This window comes from Octodon degus, unplaced genomic scaffold (genome assembly GCF_000260255.1).
Source record: "Octodon degus isolate 3935 unplaced genomic scaffold, OctDeg1.0 scaffold00015, whole genome shotgun sequence".
NCBI classification, from domain to species: domain Eukaryota; kingdom Metazoa; phylum Chordata; class Mammalia; order Rodentia; family Octodontidae; genus Octodon; species Octodon degus.
The window spans coordinates 21,542,982-21,566,534 of record NW_004524591.1 but is presented as its reverse complement, the minus strand read 5'-3'; the positions used below and the strand labels follow the sequence as shown (position 1 = coordinate 21,566,534).

Here is a 23,553-nt window from a genome sequence, read left to right as displayed (position 1 = left end):
TCTGATGCATAGTGATTCTCTGTTCTCACCCTCCCAGTGCTGAGATTACAGGTACGTGCCCCCACGCCCAGTCTCATTCACCATCTCAGTGCACCCCGGGGGTAGGGCCACATGGCATGCCAGGGATTGAACCCCAGCCGCTGCATTCTGCCTAAGTAGGCACTTTAGTCCGCTGAGCTAGCTGGCCAGCCCTCCATATTAAATGTTTAGCATAGCATCTACTACATGATAAACAAATACTAACTTTTTTTTAACCATAAGAAACAGTTGGAAACAATTGTTTCCAAACAATAAAATAATTTCTTTATTTCAGTTCTTGTTTGGAGGAATAAGTACATGTTGTCCAATTTTTGCATTGACTACAACTGTAACACTTGAACAGAACATATGAAGCAACCACCTGTGGACTTTTAAAGTAACTAATAGAGCAAGTGGGGAACCACAGGAAAAACACCTATGGAAATGCATTTCTTCCATTTTTTCCCTTCCTGTCTGGGGCAGCTTTTTATTTTATATTGCTTTGTTTTGGTAGTGCTGAGGATTGAACTCAGGATGTCTGCACTGAGTTATGTTCCCAGCCCTTTTTATTTTTTAAAAAATTTGAGACAGATTCTCATTAAGCTACCCAGCAGGACGTGAGCTGGGCAGGGTGCTGCGCGTTGTGAATATGCCCTAACACATGAGGCAGCCTGAAGTTAGAAACCACGTAACAGGCACAAGTAGAAGCAGCTGGAGAGATCCTCTGTGCCTCCGAACACCTTCTCAAGAATGTCCCAACAATGAAGTGACTTCCTGCACAGTGATAATAGCTGCAGCCATGGAGGTGGAGTTGAGATTATGTTACAGCAGGAAAGCCTCCTCAAACTGAGTTCTATTTTCACTTTGCCTTGAAGTAGACCCAGATGCAGAGATTCATAACGGTACAAGGATGCTGAAACCATACTTTTCTAACTAGAACCAGGAAGGAAAACCCAACAGAGACAGAGTACAAGCAGGGAAGAGTCATAGACTGGAGGTATCTGGAGAAAGAAATCCTTTAAATCCATGTATAAAATCTTTGGTCCATTCCCAAATCTTTGGTATACACAAATCATTGATCAGAAACAATACCACCAAAGCTCTGAAAGCTGAACTGCAGTGTGGGCTATAACTGAGGTCACAGATTGACCCTTAGATGGTACTTCAACTGGGTAAGACTGATTGCACAGAAAAGTAGAGTGCCACATTGACTCTGGAAGTATAACCTGCAGATGAGTTAAGACTAGAGTCCAAAGCTAACTGGACCAAGTACAAAGCTAACTACTAAAACAAGCAAGCAAGCGAACAAACGTTAATAGTCTCCAGAAAGTGTTCAAAAGAACCCAATGTCTCATAGCATAGTGTGAAAATGTCCAGAACATAATCCTAAATATTTGACACATGAATAACCAAGAAAATGTTAATACCCAGCAAAAGAAAATGCAATCAACCAATGCAAACTGCATGATCCAGATGTACCAACTATGAAAAAGACTATAAAGCATGTCTTACAGTGATAGTCTATTAAGTAATGACAAACACTCTTGAAATGAGACAGTCTCAGCAAAATGATAGAAGGCATGTACACTTTTTGATTCATTGAGGATTAAGGAATTGTTTTAAATGATAAAATGCAAAAATATGTATGTGTAGTAATAAAAGAACAAGTGAGTTAGTCTATTCTTGGTCTATCTAACTGTATCCTCCACTGGAGCAGAAAAGGCAGACAGGTAAGTAAAGGCATTATAGAATGGACAAGAAAAGCAGGGCAACTGGATCAGCAGCGTTACTTTGCTGACCAGGGTAGGAAGAAGGCTTAGGGACTTTAAATAGTCCACTTAACACAGATGATTAGTAGATCTGGGTTTAAGCCCCAAACCTGGATTGGACACCAGTGCTCACTTGCTTCCTTATTATCAATGTGTTGTAGGGTGTGGTGAAAGCCTTTGTAGGTCAGTCTCTTTCATAGCTCTTCCTCACCATACTAGTCATGTTTCTCTAAACCCCACCCTGCATCAATATTAGTGTATCATTTAAAGCAAGACAAAGTTTATAAGATTCAACCGTTTTTAATAGTTTGGGGAAAATATGGCAGTACGTAATAAGAAATAGGATATAATTTTATTTTATTTACAAGTATTGCTAACAAAACAATGTGTGTTTTAGATCCAGATGTCCCCCTAAAGCCTCTCGTGACCATAGACACCTTTGGGAGATGACAGGAAGTTGCAGCTGAATTGCCCTTAGCAGGTGGGGTTAGGCTGGAAGAGGTGCAATGCTGTGGGCGTGACCTGTATTTCTTTTCCTAGCTCCTCCAGTTGTTCTCTCTACTTCGCGGGCACCATGAAGTGAGTAGATTTTCTCTGCCATTATATTATGCTTCGGAGACAGCAGACTTCCAAAACCTCTACAAACTGTGAGCCAAAGTAACCTCTCTTCCTTAAATTGTGGGTGTCTGGTATTTGTCCCAGCAAAGAGGAAAATAACACAATGTGTTCGGTAAAATTCATATATCCATAAAAGAATATAGGTGATCAAAAGTGGCCACTGCTCTGGGCTTTCTCCAACGGCTTCCTTTTAGCAAGAACTTTCCTGGGCCACCCACGGAAGTCTCCCTGTCACTCCCTGTCACATCTGTGATACTAGCACCCTGACTTCTCCACCGCACTGTAGGTACAGAAATTATCTTATTATTTTTTCTCTCACTATCCACCCAAATCTCAGTGAATAGGTACTCTTCTGTCTTGCCCTTTGCTGCCTACAGTCCAGGTGGAATCCTCAGAACTGAGCAGGTGCTTCGTCAGCACTTTCTCAGGCCAACTGACTCAGGTTTAGACAGTCTGGGACCTCCAAAGCCTGGATCTTTTGTCACTTCCCCAATTAGACCCTTCTGACACCAGATCAGAATCGGACACCCAACTCTGTTGCCGCTCATGAAACCTGGTTATTATCTTCAAAGCATTTTCCTAGTTTTAATGATAAGCACATGTATGTGTTTATGTTCTGTCATCCACCAATCTCTAGCAACACAGAATCTGTATATCTTTCTCCATCCCATGTCAGGTTATGAACTAGAAGTTTAGTTGTTCTATAGTGAATGAATAGTCAAATATTCTCAATTCCCCCTACTTTAACCAAAGAGTGGATTATGAAAAACATAGCTGCTGAAAGGTTGGTAGACATCCGTGGAGGGAAAATCTAGATTTCTTTGCTACCACTGCTCTGTCTCTTCCATTTTGTACAAAGATCATCAAATGAGCTCTGATCCAGACCAGGACATTGTACCCCTTTCCCCAGCAGAACAAGCTGGACAGGCTGGGCCTGATTCTGCCCAAGTTGCTGATAAGGGAGACGTACTGGTGCTGGTCTCCAAATCAGGTGTATCAAGGGCAGCCACCTGTGTTGGGCCTGCACAGGGAGCCTGGTGGCCACCACTGGAAGGAAAGGTAGGCTCAGGGGCAATGGTTGGCTGAGTCCCGGCCTCTGAAGTCTGGCCATCATTCTCCTCTCTCCAGTTGTGTTGGTGCAGACTTGTGCAGTGTTCATATGCCTCCCCTGTGAGGAGCTCCGGATGCTGAAAGGAAAAAGAGGACAAACACAGAAGGTGACACATCGCACTTGCACCCAGTGCATAACTCAGACTAGGGAGAAAGATATTCATGAGATGTGAATTCTCTAGAATAGGTTGTTTCCAGCAGATTATAGTAGCGACTTAATTTATATTGACTCAAAACCCAAGCTTCACCAAGCTCATGCTTTTTGTTAGAAAACGGGCAATAAAAAAACTTGTCTTTTATATACAGCACCAGGGTGAGATTTAGCCTAGGTTAGGTGAACTGAGTTCCACCGCTGACTCACCACCAGCTATCTGTGGGCCTGAGAAGGCAAGGTACATGTCCTACACATCGCCCCAGAGTCTGAAGTGACTGCACAGTCATGCTTCTCACTGGATGCCCCCTCCCATGGCTGGCTAGATAAAGTCCCATCTACACCTGTGCCATACCAAGAGGATCCCTTCTCTGATTTGCTGGGCCCGGTGTCCTAAATGAGACTCCAGCTCAGCCACCTGCTGCCTCAGGGCCTCACGTAAAGTCTGAAGTTGGTCAGCCTCCTCCCTGCAGGGAAACAATAGGAAACAACCAAATTGAACAGTTCTTCCAGGTGCAGTTTTCCATTCTCAGATGGACACTTTAATTGGGGACAGGGGAAAGGAGGGATGTCATGTAGGTCTTGTTATTGAAATTTCCTAAAAGGGCATGCCACGTTTTTTATTTGATTAAGCTGTAGGCATAAGCATCTTACTAGGCCATGTTGCCCTTTTTCCTGCAAGACTGAGGATGAAGTCAGGGTTCCAGCATGTTAGATGCATTCTCAACCACTGAGCTACAATCTCTATGTGCTTTTATCTTTTCAAAAACCACTTTCTTGATGTATAATCTACTTAGCATGAAGTTTTCCTGGCTTAAGATACAATTCAGTGATTTATAACCAATTTATCAAGCTGTATAAACTATCACCAACAACAGTTGTAGAACATGTCCAACTCCCTAGTAGGAATCTTCTTGGTCTTTACAATGATACCCTATTGCCACCCTGTGGTCCTCAGGCAGAGAAGATGCATCCATTTTGGGAACTTTTAAACAATACATTTAAAAATAATGTGGATTTTCTAAATTCTAATAATTTCCAGGCTTTGTGCTTTCCTGAGAGCCCCATCCTCATTGATTAAAGACATCCTGCTGGCATCCTCACTCCTCCCAGTTGATTGCCCCCTTGACCTTCTCAAATTGCCCTGGCCTAAAGAATAAGTGTTCTTCTCTGGAGAATGGTTCTCACAGGCTTCCACCGAGAAAGCAAAAGCAAGATCACGGAAGCAAAGTGAACACTGGCCGATTTCTCATTAGCTCTGAGGCAGGGTGCTCGTTGGTTCTGTCCTGCCCTGATTGCCTTCCCTTGCTCCAGGTGTCTAAGCTGGCACTTTGAGTTCCGGCTCTTTTAGACAATTACCTTTCCTCCTCTGACATGTCCTTGCAAAGGAGTGCTTGCTGGCACACAAGGTGCTGTTCAATTTCCTCTAGATGCTCCCGGAAACTCTGGCATATCGTCTTCATGGCTTCGATCTCCTGGATGGTACATTGAGAACAAGGAGAAGGAATTGAGAAGGGGTCCTTCCTGACTCGCTGGGACAGCTCTCTGTGGGGAGGGGATATGTCTTCCCACTCAGGAGGGCCTTCAGCTCCTGGAAGCAGTTAGAGGCAGCACTTGGCTGAGACAGGAGGGTGGCAGTAGTTGGGGGGGTGCTTGGGCAGAACTCACGGTGTCTTTGGAAGCACAAGGTCTTGTGCTATAAGAATTCAAGGACATGAACCAAAGAAAGTAAAAGGCAGGGCCAGAGAGAGGGCGGGCGCTTAGAACTTTTGAGCCTTGCTTAATTGCCTTTAACTTTGGTGCCAAGTACCAAGAACATTGAACACATCTGTTCTGCTGGTATGTGTTTGATTAAAGAATATCTGCCAGAATATTTGATACCAGTCTTAGCCACACACAGTGACAGTGCCTGTAGACTGAAATATGTAGGATCAGCCCCACCAGACTAATCAGTCCACAAGGAGCAAGACAGGCCGAATGAGGCATCCTATCCTCTCCAGGAATTAAAATTTAGAGTTGAGCTCCTTCTAACCTTTGTCCTGCTCCACACTGCTCATGATGTGTCATCCTTTCTATCATAAATATCTCTAGGACTGCTTTTGCCTCAGTTTCCTAATTGAACCATATTGTTCAGCCCTGTGAAATGTGAAATTCTATGCACATAACTCCAAGTTACACTAAAATACTTGACTGAACTCCACCATGGCTTCTGGTAGCACAAGACAAGACCTCTTACATGAGATCTCTCCTTTCCCCTGTCCCCAATTAAAATGCCCATCTAAGGAGTGGAGAGATAGTTTGGTGGTCTAAGCACATGCCTGGCAATCACAATGTCCTGAGTTCGATCCCTGGTACTGCCTGCCATGCTGGCCCCAGAATCCCAGGCTCACTGTTCCCACCATAAAACCAGGCATAATGGAGCATGCCTGTAATCCCTGTAATCCCAGTGCTGGGCCCATCTGTGAAAACACTAGGCTACCAGGCAAATTAACTGTTTGCTCTAATCAAAACCTGGTATAGACCCCTCACCTTTCATAGCATTTACTGAAGGGGGCTTAGATGTATCTCTTAAAACTCAGATGTATCTTTTTCAGAGACCTGAAAATCATTCTTTTGAAATGTTCTCATCTGGATGATGAAGGGCTGTCTCCCAGTCTCCAAAAGAGGACAGAACCTGCACCTCGATACCTGTCAGCTCATACACACAAGTGGTCTAACTGCATTTACACGGACCAGCCTTCCTGTGGTTTTTCACTTCGCTGAGTCTACAGAGCCCCTGCTCGGTTCTTTCCTTCACTCATTTTCTTTTTTAATGTCCAGCTCATTCTACTCTCAGCAGTTACCAAAGAGAGGCTTTTTTTCCCCTCTTGATCTGGCTTTTTCATATCCAAGCCCAGTCCACTTGGGGAGCACCCTGATGACTTGCTGAGTCTACCAGCTCTCCCCTTGATTTGCAGCCTATGTTCAGTCGTGCTTTAAATAGACCCCAGGCCCAGAAAACAAGGGTCTCTGTCTACTGCCTTTGTGATAATTGTACTGTAAACAACCTTTATCAGCCCTGCTCACGGATCCATGTGGCAGAAGCTTCTAGTTGCCTATCTGCTATCTTTCTCCCTTTTCCTCCTTTTAACATAATTCTACACCTAAAAAATGCTATTTCCAAGCTTCCTTTGTAGATAGGGTAGCCAAAAGAATGGAAGCAGAGAGCATGGTGTGGGGCTCTGGAGAAGCCCTTTAAAGGTTGGTAGAGCCCCTTAACCTTCTTCTGTAGAGAGGGAACCTACCGTTAGGCTAATTTCTCCAGCCCTGTTTCTAGGAAATGCCAAATTTTTTACCTTTCTGACAGAACTACAAGGCAAGACCCTGGAAGTCTGATGGCTATCTTTAGTAGAATTTTCATCATGCAAGTACTTTCGTAGGAGTGACAACTTGAATAATAAAATTGTTTTGCTTTGCGAATTAAGTTTGATTTTATTTTGATTATGCATTTTACATTATAAAACTCTAATTACTTTTAGACTCCATGTAAATGAATCTGAATCAAGTAGTCTAAAACATCATCCATGTTAGCAAAAGTACTTGAAAGATAACTAGAAAAGATCTTGGAGACCATGAGAGCTCCTTTCATAAATAAGTGTTTTACCTGAAAATCATTAACTACATGCTCTGTGGCCAAAATTGGTACTCATATTCCACCCAACTCCCTGATTTATGTCTTTTCCTCTCAACATCTAACTGAGTCATAGCAGAGATTACAGGAGAACTGGACACATAGAGAAGTTATCCATCCCTTAGGAGGGAGCAGATTAAGTCACTCAAATTGATCCCAAGATTAGCCAGCTGGTCCAAATTTACTTTAAACTTGCAGTGAGAACACTGATAAAAGACCCACAAGGTGCTGTACATGGTTCCAGGGTAAATCCTGAGAGGATTTGACTGACCTTGTCAGATAGCAAAAGTTATATTTTTAGTTATATAGGTCTTGCTTTAACTTGGTCTTAATCATGCAGCAGAAAAGTATCACAAGGTATAAAAGGAAAGCTGTATCAATATGCTGAGCTATAAAAGGCCCATGTCAACAACTTCAGACAATCGCCAGTTGTGCTGATAGCCCACTACTATTATGGACTATTGGACTATATTGGGTTATTTTGCTGAATTGAAGTACCTACAATCTTTGGTCTGGCATCAAGTATGAAAAGGTCCTTTAAAGACTTCTCCAAATACAGCTGCTCTAACTGCAGTGGCACACCCATCTCTGACAAAACAAAACAAAAAAAAGGGGATATAAATAAAGGACCATTGTGTGTGTGTGTGTGTGTGTGTGTGTGTGTTTGTGAAAAATATATATGTATATACAAGATAGGACAAACAACAGCTACTTTTTCTTAGTTCACTGAGAAGAAAGGTTTGTACTAATATTGTTTAGACAAGATATCATGTTTGCATTTTGTCTTCTGAATAACTACTGGGAAGACAACAATATGCAATGTATTAATTATTGTAACTGTCATACTAATCTGTTTTGAAACTGTTTCATTCCTATTTTCTTACTAAAATGGATTTTAAAAAACTGCAGTAAGAGTGTGGTCCCACCTCAAGTAGGCTGAATAGCATAAAAAATTGGGATTTATGCTCCATCTGGACCTTCCTGTGTGTCCCTTTGTGGGCGCAGGCTGCAGGGTAGGGGTTGGAACTGAGAATAGCTGGTGGGGGGCCATGCTCTCAAAAGGGAGTGGTGTGGAAGATTCTGAAATAATGCCATCTTCTGGTCACCTGGAAACACTCAAAAATATATTTTAGCCCTAAAACAGGAAAGTTTAGAATAAAGCACACTTTATACAAGGAGGAAGTGGGGGAAGGAATGTATATTAAACTTTTTGTTTCTCCTAATATAAAGGCAGAGTTAAACCAAATATGATTCAAGGACTATTCTACTATTATCCAGACCTATTACAACAAATTTCATCTTCAACATCAGGAGAACTGGTACAAAATGACCCTGAACTTTCATTTGTGAGTTAGATGATATTACTTTTAAAATGTGCATATTTTGCTTTATCTTTATACCCAAATCATCAACATTATAGAATTTTCTACTATTCAGAAGTCTTATTTCTGATATATCTTATTTTCTTTTCTGGAAAGATTTTGGTTGTGGAGTACCCCTTTTTGAATTAATAAATAATTCTTAAGAATTCACACATACATAAATTCAATTATGTCAGCAAGTCAATTTTTGAATTAACAAATTACCATGAAGGATTCACTAACATGTAAGAACCAAATCATACCAAGAAGCCATCATCTTAGATGATGTTAAAACTAAAAACACAGTGCTGCATTTCTGTGTAGAGCTGCCACTGGGCAAGCGAGTGAGGTGGAGAGGTTTTACTCAGTCAAGTCCTTTATCTAAACTCTGCTTGGAATTCCGGATCATACATAGGATATTATAGATGTTGGCCTATAACTCAAGGCCTATTTTCTATTTTTCTTTCATAAAACATTTTTTATCACACCTAGCTAGCACATAGCATTTAACTTGAAGTCACTTCTTCAGAATATTTTTCATGCTTTATAATTCCAGGATCACTCCCAGGAGATGTTTCTACCTGCGCAGCTTTTTATACTCTATTCTTTGAGTAGCCGCTGCTTAAGGAAGAACAAAGTCGCTTATCTCCACTTGGCTTTCTAAATATGTGGTGTCTGTGCCTGTGTTTATGCCTGTGAGCAAGTACAAATATGCATGTGTATATGTGTGGGCGTTCTGGTTGTCTCTTTTGAATGTATCTTTCTAGTTCCTTGAGTAGAGATAAAGAGAAAATCATTATCATTTAGTAAAACTTGATAGAATATCCTTCTCAGCAAGTGTGTAGTGACAAATTAACTGGATGTAGAATTGTCTCTTTTTATGTTTTTTATTTTTATTTTTATTTTGCAGAACCAGGGATTGAACTCAGGCCCTTGCACTTGCTTGGCAAGCCCTTATTCTACTGAGCCATCTCCCTGGCCCCAGAATTATCTTTTTATACAATTGCAAATTCTAAGAGACAAGAAGGCCGAAGAACTATGAGACAAGGCATCAGTGTCCATAGGATGGTGGCACTTACAATTATTCAAGTACCTATGTATTTAAAACCTACAAGTGACAGCTCAGTGGACAAAGTGTCTGCTTTAGCAAACACAGAGACTAGAGTTCAATTCCTGGTCCTGCATGCCCAGCCGGCCCAGCCCCCAGGGTGTGTAGAGCTGGCAACCGCATCTGGCATGGTGGTGCATGCCTGTAATCCCAGTGTTGGGAAGGCTAAAAACAAAAGGATCACTACAAGTCCCAGCTGTGTAGTGAGACCCTGTACCAAATGCATAAATGATAATAAAACAAGATAAAATAAAACATACAAGTGAGTCTGAAGATGGATGCTGCACATAATGCACCTCATGCCTCTATTTTCTGCATAAGTGCAGGTGTGTCATGATGTTAAATCAGAAGGGAAATCTAATTCAGGAAGTCAGATCCTTTCACACAACTGGGACTATCCAGATCCATTGCCTTTCATGAAGCTCTTTCTTCTCTCTCCATGAAATAGGCAGAATGAAAAGACCCCAAGTCCACAGTCAGGGTCACCCCTGCAGCTAGCCGATGTTTAGTCTTCTGCCTTTATTCTAAGCCAGGTCCTTACCTTATACCTGGCTCTGGGTTCCTGTGTCTGACCTTGCCCAGGGATGTCTCTTATTCCTCCCAGTTTAGCTTCCTGCTAGAAGCTGCAATCCTCCTAACCTCTTACCTGTTCATCTGCTCCCAGATGCTTACTTGCTTGTTCATTCCTCAAAACCATGCTCCTCCAAAAGTCATGGACACCACAATATCCAATATAACACCTAGCTTTTGATAGCAACAGTCTGACTAGGCTGTACTAGTTAATCAGCCCTTTTTCCTGGATGCCATAGCTTGCCCAGTGCAGTAGACATCCAGCCCCTGGTCTTGCCCTGGAGCTCCCTTTGCCTGTGTTGACTTGTCAGAGGCACCCAACCATACCAAAGGACAACCTTGAGTAGCACATGTTTTCCCTTTGTGCCATAGGAGGCTGTTACCCTTTCTTCTTCTTTACAAAACTGTAGGTCTTTCTTGTTACCTTAACTTTTGCTCAGATCACTCAGTGAATGAGTCTGACTATTAATATACATTTGTTGTCATAAATATCTGGTTATAATACAAAATGTGAATTAAGTGCTAATAATTTACCAAAGACGATTTGAAGCAATAAACTTGTAGCTTTTCAGTCTATTGGTATGTTCATTTTTTCTCTTCTTAATCCAATACAGGATTTTTATTATGGATGATGTGAACAGAAAGCAGATACTAATCTTTGTGAGTTAAATATCTGCAGAATGACATTGGTATGTCTAGAAGAACCATTTCTTCTAGAAGTTTTAACAGTTTTGATTATATATTGTTTGTTATTTTTAAATAAAATGATTTAATTCATGTGTCATTGTAAAGCTTATCTTAAGATATAAATTACAAAAATAATCTCTCAAAATGTACATTCATACATTGGACCAAATACTTGGTTTTCATCATAGAAACAGGAGTACTTAATTTTAAGACTTAATTGTTTTCCTGTTTAGGCTTTCCAAATGTCACCTTCACTAGTTATCATTCATTTCTAACAGTTTTCCATGCAAAATAAGTGAGTAATGTAAGTAGCTCTTCCCTTAGAGCTGAGGTTTTCAACCTTAGCACCATTAACACTTGGGACCAAACAGGTCTTTGTTGAGGGCTATCCTGTGCACTAAAGGACAGTTAGCAGCAACCCGGATCTCTCTCCCCTTATGTCAGGTAGCACCCAACTCCTTCCAGCTGTGACAACTAAAAATGCCATCAACATTGCTAAATGTCACCTGGCACTGAGAGTACAAGACCTTCTACCTACATGACGATGATGAGTGTGATAGCGATCTACAAAATTCGAAACTTGAGATTTAATAAAATAAAAACTTTGAAGCTTTCAGAGCAGTCAAGTACAGTAGTTCACACCTGGTCTGGCACAGGGAAAGCTTGAGGTGATATCAGTTAACTATCATTAACACTGGAAGTGTCAATCTTACTACCGTCCATGCTCCAGGGGATTCCACCTACACGTTGGCCTGTGTTCTTTTCACTACTGAACTTTTGAATAATATGCTTAGAATTGATCAAGCTCCATACCTACGTGAAGCCTTATCTTACTATTACAAAAATGATTCTGGATCATTTATAAATATTCCAAATGGCTAGTAGTCTTGCAGTTTGAAAATAGGATGATTTTGGGCCGGGGAGATGGCTCAGTAGAATAAGCGCTTCCCTGGCAAGCATAAGTGCCTGAGTTCAATACCCAATTCAACCAACCAAAATAAAAAAAGAAAAGAAAAAGAAAAACGATAATGTGATGATTTTAACTGACTGGATGTTACTGAGTATAAAATACATTGGTTATAAATTATTTGACCTTTAATGTAATCACTCATTGTTTATATTACATTTGCACAGATTTCTGTATTTTGAAGGATCATGTAGTGAGTTACTTTCAAAAAGTAATTTTCTAATTCTAATATTACTTTTATGTAAATTTACACATTTTAAGTTGGGCACATCTTTGCTTAGAGTGGTATGTCTATGAATCTGGTGTCTCCCACATCTGAATTTAAATTTGAAATTAGTAGCTGAAAGGTGTTGGAAAAAATAACTAAATTCTCTCAGTACTAGTTTTCTCATCTACAAAGAAAGGAAGAATTGGCACATTTTTGGAATTCAGTAAGAAAGGAAGAACTGGCATAATTTAAGAATTTTATGGCATGCACAAAATTAAACTTTAAATAGCAAAACATAAAAATGATTAGCATAAGCTCTCAATATACATTTATGAAATTAAAGAATAAGACGCAGGCACGAAGTGTACTAAACTGTATTCATTCAGTAAATCATAGCTCCTCTTCACTGTCTTTGAAAAGGTACAATCCTACATGATCCAATCCCATCCCCTTTCAGTATTTTCAGTTGTGATAGTCTCCAATTTAGCCTTGAAAACCTCTTTCTCACCTCAAGAACTGCTGAAGAGAGGTGCTAGACAAGCTTGTTAAATATTTATCTTGGTCTTAACCATCCAGCAGAAAAGTATAAAACCAAAGTATAAAAGTAAAGACATTAATATGCTGAGCTGTAAAAGGCTCAAGTCAACAACTTCTGATACTGCCAGTCTTATGGAAAACCCACTACTATTATGGACTACTAGACTATATTGGCGTATTTTGCTGAATTCACACACCTATAATATTTGAATGACAATGGAATGCCCTTGCTGACAAAACTTTCCAAAAAAGGGGATACAAATGAAAGACCATTTTGTATCTGTATACTCAAAAGAGTTAAGATAGATATACAGCTTCATTCTCTTAATTCAATGAATAGAGAGATTTGTTCTAATAGTGTTTGTGGACAGGATATCATGTCTGCTTCTTGTACAGTGAAGAACCACTAAGACAACAACAATATGCAATGTATTAACTATTAAAACTGTGCTAGTAATCGGTTTTGAAACTGTCTCATTGCTATTTGTTTCTCAATAAAATTATTTTAAAAAATAAATGCTTGCTGACTAGTCAAGGGCTAAAGAAAGTGGAGGATCTTCAGTTCTCTGTAACTCTTACGTTCACCTTAAACAAGCTTGACAAAGGCACAGCAGAAGTCCCTGTATTTGGCATGAGAAGCTCTAGATTCAAGACCTGAGCCATGATAAAATAGTAATAAAAATTGACAGTAAAAGTAACACTGTTAATGGATATCATCTAATGCTTTCTTTGCCCCAGATCATGTGCTAAGTACTGTATCTGAATGTGCTGAATGCTTTACAATTTTTATTTTGTTGAATCTTATGGCAGTACTAGGTCTGTGTCATGGATCATGCCCCTGTTTTATAGGCTCAGAGAGATTAAGTGTCCCATGCAAGTTTACACAGTGAAATGAATTTAAGACCTAGAACTTCTCAGCTGGACTGAATAGGAGAGGAGACAGATGCATTCATATTTATAACATTGCACATATGAATATATTGTTTCATGTCTTAGTTTTCCCTTCTATAAAATAATAATAAAAATTGTGTTCCTTGCTTCAAAAGGTGATTGAAGAATAAAATAAGAAAGTTAGGAGGCTACAGCATAAAGCATTCTTTGCATGTTTCTCATGACTTAAACTGGAAGGTATTTTATAATCTGAGATCTCACATTCAGAAAGGAAGGCCAGGCATCATCCCTGAGGCGATGACACTATCATTGGGACATCTGCCTGTCTTTGCAGAGGAAAACACTTACAGAACACAGTTCCCTCACAATTGTGTCCTGAAGAACTCGCAAGGTCTTCATGAACTTGGCTTCCAGGTGCTCTGCATGTGAACACAGCCAGTGTCTGCTGACAGAAGTAGTAGGACCAATGCTTGGCCTTTCCTCACAGCTGTGGAAATGGTGATGGCAGCAGACACAGTGGTGAGTGGTTGTGGTGGGGGAAGTGCCCATTGGGTCTACACTAGGGGAACTTGTGTCCAGAGAGGCTGATGTGGTGAGGGCCTGAGGTTCATGAGAGGAGGCTTCATTGCTCGGGAAAATACAGCAATAGCAGGGCTCAGATTCACATGTGTAAGTCTGAACAGAAACGTCACTGATCTGTCTTGCTTCTGTGATCTGCCTCAGTTTTGTCATTGTCATAGGGTCACATGGAACGCATTCTATATCTGTTTTTCTGTAATCCATGCCCAAGGCCACAACACTCTGAGCACCTGACATCAGACTGGAGGACATCTGGGTTGTCACAGACCTTGAGCGGCCAGCACTTGAGTCCATAGGAGCATTTCCAAGCAGTTTATTGAGGTGAGAAGTGGATTTATCTGGTTCTTCAACAAGGTCAGCTCTATAAGGAGTGACTCCATTCTCACTCCTGAGAATGTGCTGTGGTGGCCTCTCTTGTTCCAGGAGGATGTTGCTGATGTCAGGACTGAGTTTGCTGCTTTCTTCTGCTCCTGGTGCATCAGAGCCCCTTTGAGGGAAACTGTCCTGAGTGTGATCAATTCCAGATGACTTATGAGACTCACAATGGTGATTTTGCATGAGCACTTCTCCAGCTCCCTCAGGCCACGGAGATCTTTTCTTCTCTTCTATGATGTGTGCCACCATACACCCCAGAGGGTCATCAAGTGTGGAAATGGGTATGGATCCAGTCCCCTCATGTTTAGCCTGGTGCATTGGTGGGGGCTGCTGCAGATGGTTGTCTTCCCATGGGTGTTCTCTCCAAGTGGTGGTCTTGGCAAGGGCCATCTCAGAGATCAGCAGCTCTTGAGCCTCCTCTATGGCCTCATGCTGAGGTTCTTCCTTCACCACAGATGCTGAGGCCTTTTCTTCCAAGACACTCCAGTCTTGGCTTGAAAACGACAAGCTCATCAGGCTCTTGGAATCAAAGCTTTTGGACTGTTGCTGACAGTCCTTGGGTGACACTGAGCTGTGACACTGATCCCAGGGCTTTCTAGCTCCATCCTCAGTGGGACTCTGGCAGCTTGGCAAGGAAGGCATCTGTAGGAGAAACCAGGACAGAAGAACATGAGTCAGGAAGTGGAGGTGGCAATAAGTATAAGGCAAAAGATATCACCATTAATTCAGTAGTCAGGAGATCAAGGTTACAGCTCAAGTTTCAAGTTTCTGTATCAGTTTACTTCCTCATCTAGCAACTCTTCTCCATGAGGCTCACTGTCCTTGATTAGAAAAGTCAAGGAAAGTGAAAAGGAAAGGATGGTTGCCAGTTTTGGCACCTTGGCTTCTGTGATTCCATCCTTACCTCCCTGCTGTAGAGGGCAGAACTTCAAATCCTTTCTGTTGTGGCAAGAACTTAGAGTTTACTGGGAATTAGGTTGGGAGAGTGGCTCCAGGGTTGAAATGGAGCATGTGGGGTGAGGAATCAGGGCCCTGTTCCAACCCCTTGTACCTGGAGGGGCAGAGGTTCCATTGGCTCCTCCAAAAACCCGCTGCTGTCAGACTGACAGCTGTTGGCTCTGTCCACTCTGGTGCCTGTGGGAAAAGAGACAGCTGTGATTAGAAGGTGCAAACATGCTAACAACAGGTCAGGGATCAGACCATACATGTCAAGTGCAAACAAATAAAGAAATCCCAAGGACTTTTTCCCCCCTGGGAGCTTGCAGAAAACTGCTTATTGATACAAAAAGTAAAATAGGGACTGAATAAAATGAGGAGCTAACTTCTCTTGAAACTAAATGACGTTGGAACTGGGAATGGTGGCTCATGCCTGTAATCCCAGCACTGGGGAGCTGAGACAGGAGGATCACTATGAGTCTGAGCTGCATAGCAAGATTCTGTACTAAATAAATAAATAAATAAGAAAAAAAAATTTAAATATTGTAGGGGCCAGGGAGATAGCTCAGTAGAATAAGCGCTTGCCTGGCAAGTGCAGGATCCTCCTGATTTCAATCCCCAGTACTGCAAATAAATAAATAAATAAATAAATAAAATAAAAATAAAAAGAATATTGTAGCCACCCTTCAGAACCTTCCCACCAGATAGACAGGGCACCGCACCAGATAGGCAGGAAGTGGAACCTCCTCCAGTGGCAGGCTTGGTGTGGAACCCTGCAATATATGGCTAAAAAAGCTGGTTCTTTGTCAGATTAAATAAAATTGATAAGCCCCTAGTTAACGTCATCAAAAGAGGAAGGAAAAAAACTCAAATTCAAACAATAAGGAATGAAAAGGGCGAAATTACCACAGATTCTGTAAAAATTCAGGAGATAACCAATAGCTACTTTGAACATCTTGTACTCTTACAGAATCAAAGACACAGAAGAAATGAGCAGATTTCTAGAAAGCTACAAATTACCAAAACTGAATCAAGAAGATATAACAACTCTCAATAACTCAATAACAGCCAATGAAATTGAAAATGTAATGAAAAATGTAGCAACAAAGAAAAGTCCACGTCCTGATGGATTCACAGCTAAATTCTACAAGAAATTTACAGAAGATATAATCCAAATACTCCTCAAACACTTTAATGAAATTGAAAAGGAAGCAATAATTCCAGTCAGTCATTCCTGGAGGCAAGTATTACATTGATACCAAAAGAAGAGAAAGATTCAATTAAAAAAGAAAAATTACAGGTCAATCTCCCTCGTGAAAATACATGCAAAAATCCTCAATAAAATTCTAGCAAATAGAATACAGCAAATCACTAAGAAGATCACATAACATAACCAGGTAGGAGTCATCCCAGGAATGCAAGGATAGTTCAACATACACAAATCTATAAATGTAGTACACTATACCAATACATCCAAGTCTAAAAACCACATGATCATCTCAATTGATGCAGAAAAGACTTTTGACAAAGTCCAACATTCAACTTATGATCAAAGCCCTACAGAAAATTGGAATAGATGTCCTCTGCCTCAATCTGATAAAATCCATCTATGATATTCTTACTGATACCATAATTCTAAATGGAGAAAAACTGAAATCTTTTACTCTGAGATCTGATACAAGACAAGGATGTCCTCCATCACCACTCCTATTCAATCTAGCTATGGAATCATTAGCTACAGCCATTAGACAAGAGAGAGAGAAATAAAAGGAATAAGAATAGGTAAAGAAGAAGTCAAACTATCATTATTTGCAAATGACATGATACTCTACTTGGGAGACCCAAAAAACTCCACCAAGAAGATACTAGAATTAATACACAAATTCAGTAGCATAGCAGATTACAAAGTCAATACCCAAAAGTCAATCACATTCCTTTACACAGGTAACAACCACACTGAGAGAAACAATACCCTTTACAATAGCACTGTGAAAAATTAAATACTTAGGAATTAATCTAACTAAAGGAGTAACTGATCTATTCAATGAAAATTACAGTACTCTGAAAAAGTAGATTGAAGAGGATTTCAGAAAATGGAAAGATATTCCTTGCTCCTGGATAGCAAGAGCCAACATTGTGAAAAATGTCATACTCCAAAAATTGTTATTCAAATTAAATGTAATCCCTATCAAAATACCAGCAACATACCTCAAAGATCAAGACAAATCATTCCTAAAATTTATTTGGAACCAGAAAAACCCTAGAATTGCAAAGGCAATCCTGGGCAACAAAGGCAAGGCACAAGGCATTACAATCCCTGACTTGAAATTATACTAAAAAGCTACTATGATAAAGTCAGCATGGTACTGGCAAAAAATAATCCAGAGGATTCATGGAATAGATTAGAAGATTCAGATACAACTACAAACACACATCTTATATTTGACAAAGGGGCCAAATGTGTTTGCTAGGAGAAAGTTAGCCTCTTTAACAAATGGTGCTGGAAAAACTGGCTCTCTACAGCTGAAAACTAAAACTAGACCCGGGTTTATCACCATGCACTAAATTAAAGTCAAAATGGATTAAAGATCTAAACATTAAAACAGACAATAAATCTCCTGGAAGAAAAAGCAGGAGGAAACCTTGAAGATATAGGGGTAGACAAACATTTCATGAACAAAAATCAAACTGCATGGGAAATACTTGAAAGAATTAACAACTAGGACTTCCTCTTACCGAGAAGTTTCAGCACATCAAATGAAATTACCAACAGAGTGAAAAGACAACCCACAAATTTGGAAAAAAATCTTAATAATCACTCAGACAAAAGTCTTCTCTCTAGAATTTATAAAGAACTAAAAAATATCAGGGCCCCAAAATTTAAAGACCCAATCCAAAAATGGGCATCTAAGATGATTACACTCTTCTCAGAGGAAGAAATACAAAGGCAAATAAATAAGTGAAAAAATGCTCTTCATCACTGGCCACTCGAGAAATGCAAATTAAAACAACAATGAAATCCCATCTCACCCCAGAAAGCATGGATATCATGAAGAAATCAACCAACAAAAAATATTGGAGAGGCTGTGGGGGAACAGGAACCCTTCTCCACTGCGGGTGGGAATGTAGATTGTTGCAACCATTATGGAAATCAGTGTGAAGTCTCCTCAAAATATTAGGAGTGGAAATCCCATTCAATCCAGCTATCCCCCTTCTGGGAATTTTCCCAAAAGAACTGAAAACATCATATCATAGTGATATATGTGCACCCATGTTTATAGCAGCAAGATTTGTGATAGCCAAATCTTGGAAACAGCCAAAATGCCCATCACCTGAAGAATGGATGAAAGAGATGTGGTGTTTTTATACAATAGAGTGTTACTCAGCTATAAAGTAAAACAACCTCCAAGACTTCATAAGTAAATGGATACAACTTGAGAATATACTCATAAGTGAATTAAACCAGACCACATGTGTAAATACTGTATTGTCTCCCTAGTATAAGTACTCAAAAGAAGAAATAAAAACTGAAAGGAGTAACAAATACAGTTAAATGGAAATCAACAAGAATTACAGATTAACCAATGCTGGTAGGGACAAAACCATACATGTATATATACAAGATGGATAAAGCAATTGTCCTAAGAATTTCTATCAGGTTTTTGAAAATAGCCATTAATGGGTAGAATTCTCACCATGACTAACTCTCTATGCTGATATCTGTGAACTAAGCAACTACATTGAGGACAGCAATGTGTAAAGTCGAGTCATGACTGAAATAACTGTGATTTTGGTCTTCTAAATGTGTACCATTTCTAATGTCATATCAATTAGTAATATACTCTCTTTAAAGTAAATTGTTTTAAAAGGTAATAAAAAATGAGAGAACAAAAATTTAAGATTTCTTGAAAGCATGTTGTAATGTTCAATTACATCTCCCATCTTGCATAACTATATCTGTTAATCTGAACAACAGATTTGATGATAAAAGTAGATAATATATCAATCACTGTTAATCAGCTATTCTAGTTTTGAAAATCTGTAATGTATGTGTTGTTATATGTTACCCTGTTTCTGCCTTTGCTTTTGTTTTCCTTGCTCTTGTTTTTATTTTTCAAAATAAAAGAAAATTATTATAAATAAATCAATAAATCACATTTTTGGTTTCTCACGTAAGAGAAGCTATGTAATACTTAAAAATATTTCAAAAATTATAATTCATCGATTATTTTAAACTTGGTTACTCAGAGTTTTAAGCTGTGACAAAGCTTCCGGGTTCAATGCCATTAGAAATTGCCTAATTGTGTAGTATTATAACTTCACAGGCACTATTAACATGGACTAATTCTTTTACAAGTATACCCCATGGAAGAATCATATAGGTAAAATTCTTCGTTACAACTGAAACAGTAAAAAATATAGAACTACTAACACGACCTTCATATATATATATATATATATATATATATATATATGAAAGCGCAATATTTTAATAGTATTTATGAGATTATTTATAGCTAGTGTCAAAGCCACCATATGTATCTATGTGTAGCTAAAAACCTAAACTTAGTTTTTATACCTTACATTAATCATTTCAATACAATCAAAAGGAGTTTTGCATACCTGTATCTATTAATCTGAACAACAGATTTGATGATGAATATATATAACATGACAACATTATTAAATTTTTATTCTTGTTTTGAAACTCTGTACCTTTTGTACTTCTGCTTGTTATTCTGTTTTTGTCTTTGTTTCTACTTGTTTTTACTCTTTAAAATAAAAAGCAAAACAACCAAAAAAATAAAGGACTATTTTAATGCTTTAGCATCCAAGATATAAAATCCACATCACTTGGCATCTAATAAATGGTATCAGGTATGTAAAGAATTGGGAAAATGTGACCCATAACAAAGAGAGATATTGATTAAAACTAATCTAGAACTGACACGGATGTTAGAATGATCAGACAAGGACGTGAGATGCTCATTGTGATGATATTCCTTTTTTTTTTGTAGAATTGGGGATTGAACTCAGGCCCTTGCACTTGCCAGGGAAGCTCTTATTCCACTGAGCCATCTCCCCGGCCCCATGATGATATTCCATAGTGTTAAGAAGCTAGAGGATAGATGAAACCTCCTGTCCAAATTGAAGTTGCAAGCAGGAAAACTCTAATGTCTCTGGTCAAATGTATAATGGATGGGATTAACAGGAGATTAAAGATTACATAAGAAGAGATTAACGAAGAGAAGGCATAGTGATATAAAATGCAGGCATGAAACATAATTTAAGTTATGAAAAGCACAGCAGTGAGCTGCAGGAGAACTCCATGTGGCTTCATATGCAATGAGAAATCCCAGTGAGGAGGGGGAGCACAAGAAGAAATATTTTAAAGAAAAGAATTGTTTCGAGAAGCCCCACAAACCTAACCATAGAAAACACAAGGAAAACTAGGCGAGGGTACATTCAGATTAAATTGTCTGGCACCAGTGATTAAGAGAAAAGGCTGAAAATCAGCCAGGGAAAGAAGATGCATGTAGAGTTAACAAGGACGAGATGGCAGCAGATACTTTATTAGAAATAATCTTGGAAAGATAACTAATATCTTTTAAGTACTGAAAGAGAAAATTATGTGGAGAAGAATATTACATTATTTTAATGTTACAAATACTGTTTTAATTAACCCATTTCAAAAGATAATTAACCATATAAAGTAAGATAATGACATAGTGTGATATTCATAACAAATACTTAGAAGTTTATAATAAATTTAATATTATAAAATTGAAGTTTCTATGGCAGGAGATTTTAAGAGAAATTCTTTAACTTTAATATAAAACTTTTATAGAGCTTTTAATCTGGGTGGTAGAACACTCCTTTATTTACTGTTAGAGGAAATGATGACTAATTATTATATATTTGTCATAGGATATCTGCTTGTATAATATTTAATTTGTGTATTATATTTAAAACTTGTTTGGCTGCTAAGAATTTAACCCAGGGGCTTATGCCTTCCAGGAAAGGGCTCCCTCACTGTTCTCTGCCTCCCGCCTGGACCTCAATGCTCTTGCTATAATTAACTGAATAGTAGTAGAATTCTTTAGAATGAGGAAAAGAAGCACCTATTTTTTCACCTATATTTAAAAATAAGTGATTATGTTAATAATATTTCACACCTCAGTGCAGAACAATAACTCATTATTAATAATTGTTATTGACATTATCATTATAATAGCTATTACTAATAATAATAACTAACATTAACATTGGACCGCAACCTCACCCCATACTCTATAACATTAGGGGATCCAAAGTTCCTCCATAGGAGCTTCGAGTCTCGGTGGAATATGAGGAAGGTAGACCTTGGAACCTTTTGATCTTTTTATAAAGGATCCCAGTATAACATTATTTCCCCTTTCTAGATAAGTAATTATAATTCTGAAGTGCAAAGGTAACATATGAAGATTGCTATTTTCTTTCTTGCAATGTTTGGGTGAAACTATGTAACAGAACACTAGAATAAAATAATACCATCTAAACTATTTATCCATGTGATCGCTGGTCTCTAAGTCTGGTCCAAATGGAAATACAGTTGTCCCTGGTTTTGGATGTGATTGGTCCCTGCCTATAGCACAAACTTTGATTACTCAAGCCCCTTATATCAAATAGCATAACACTTGCGTGTAACAGGAACATATGTGCATCCTGCTCTGTACTTTAAGTCACTTGTATAGTAGCTAGTACAGTGTAAGAGCTATGTAAGTGCTTATTGTATTATTTAAGAAATAATGGGCAGGAAAAAGCCTGAGCTTGGTCATTAGAGATGCAATTTTTCTCCTCAAGAGTTGGACGCAGAGCTCCTGGGTAGACAGCTCAATTGTAAGCATAGAAACATGAAGGGCTTCGAAAAGGTAGAAAGAATAAATTCCTCTAAAATGGATATACTTGTGATAGAAATGGTTACCTTTAATTGAATAAGTATCTTTTGTTGTTTAAAACAAACAGTTCTCTGAAACTCAGACTTTGAGAACTTCACTTTGGTAAGGTCACATGGGAGCTGGGATAGGTTGCTCTCAGAACTAGAGGCTTTTTGTCTTGGATTGTGATAGAAAAAAACTGAATGCATCGGATTTTTTTTTAAACAGAGGAAAAAAAATAAAAAGATACAAAATTTCAAAACAGAAAATAGGAAATTAATAATGGTTATTATACTGCATATTGTTATCTTAAAAGTGGTTGCTCAAATTACCAGATATAGTTACACAAAATTGATCAAACAATGTAAGTACTAACTATTCCTTTCAATGAACTAATAGGAATTAGTAGTACAGTTCTCTTAGCCATTTTGTGTGTATACACATTTTATTTTTTCCTAAATTGTGTTGAAAAATTCACCATTTGAAATGTGGATCCGTTTCCAAATGAATTAGTTTCTTCAGGTGGCTAAAATCTTTGCTCTGAATAAAGCACTTTTTTTTGGGAATTAGACTACAAATATCTAAACACTACTGAATTTCTAAATTCTAATATTCCCTTAGTGTTGTAGGAATTGAAATTGATACAGGAGGAAAAACCCCAGACAGTTATGCTAGAGTATTGAACAAAGAGAGAAATACAAATGTGCACTGTTTACCACTCCTACAGCTCACAAAACATGTATCAGAGGGAGGACTTGACTTGGAAAACTACGTGGATCTGGCAAGAGTGATGCAAGTGCTACCGGAGTACCCAGGTCCACCTACTCAATCCCTGATGATAGTTAGACCAGGCCTGGGGGAACCTCACATATCTCCTTACCTCCAGCAGAACTTTTGCCACCTTTGAGTATTTCCAAGGAGCTATAGTTCTCCTCTTGCCATGGATTTGGGGCTTTGACTTCCTCCCTTGCTCCTACCTGTCTTTATCCCCTAGCTAGATCTTATCATCCACACCATCCACAACTGGCTGTTTTAAACCAATTAGAGAGACAACCCAGGCCGCGGGGTCCTGAACAGACCC

General features: G+C 39.0%; 1 protein-coding gene across 2 annotated transcripts in view; it reads right to left on the bottom strand.

Annotated features, from left to right (window-relative positions):
* Positions 1-2,569: 2,569 nt before the first annotated feature.
* The window catches only part of Ccdc129 (coiled-coil domain containing 129), a 135,165-nt gene continuing 114,181 nt past the window's right edge, over positions 2,570-23,553 (bottom strand). For both annotated transcript variants that reach the window (XM_023709957.1, XM_023709958.1), the window contains exons 9-13: positions 15,671-15,753; positions 14,014-15,261; positions 5,026-5,153; positions 4,022-4,133; positions 2,570-3,592 (exon numbers count right to left, since the gene is read on the bottom strand). In XM_023709957.1, coding sequence (XP_023565725.1) covers positions 3,269-3,592; positions 4,022-4,133; positions 5,026-5,153; positions 14,014-15,261; positions 15,671-15,753 — 1,895 coding nt within the window. In that variant the 3' untranslated portion in view covers positions 2,570-3,268. The remainder of the gene's footprint in view (positions 3,593-4,021; positions 4,134-5,025; positions 5,154-14,013; positions 15,262-15,670; positions 15,754-23,553) is intronic.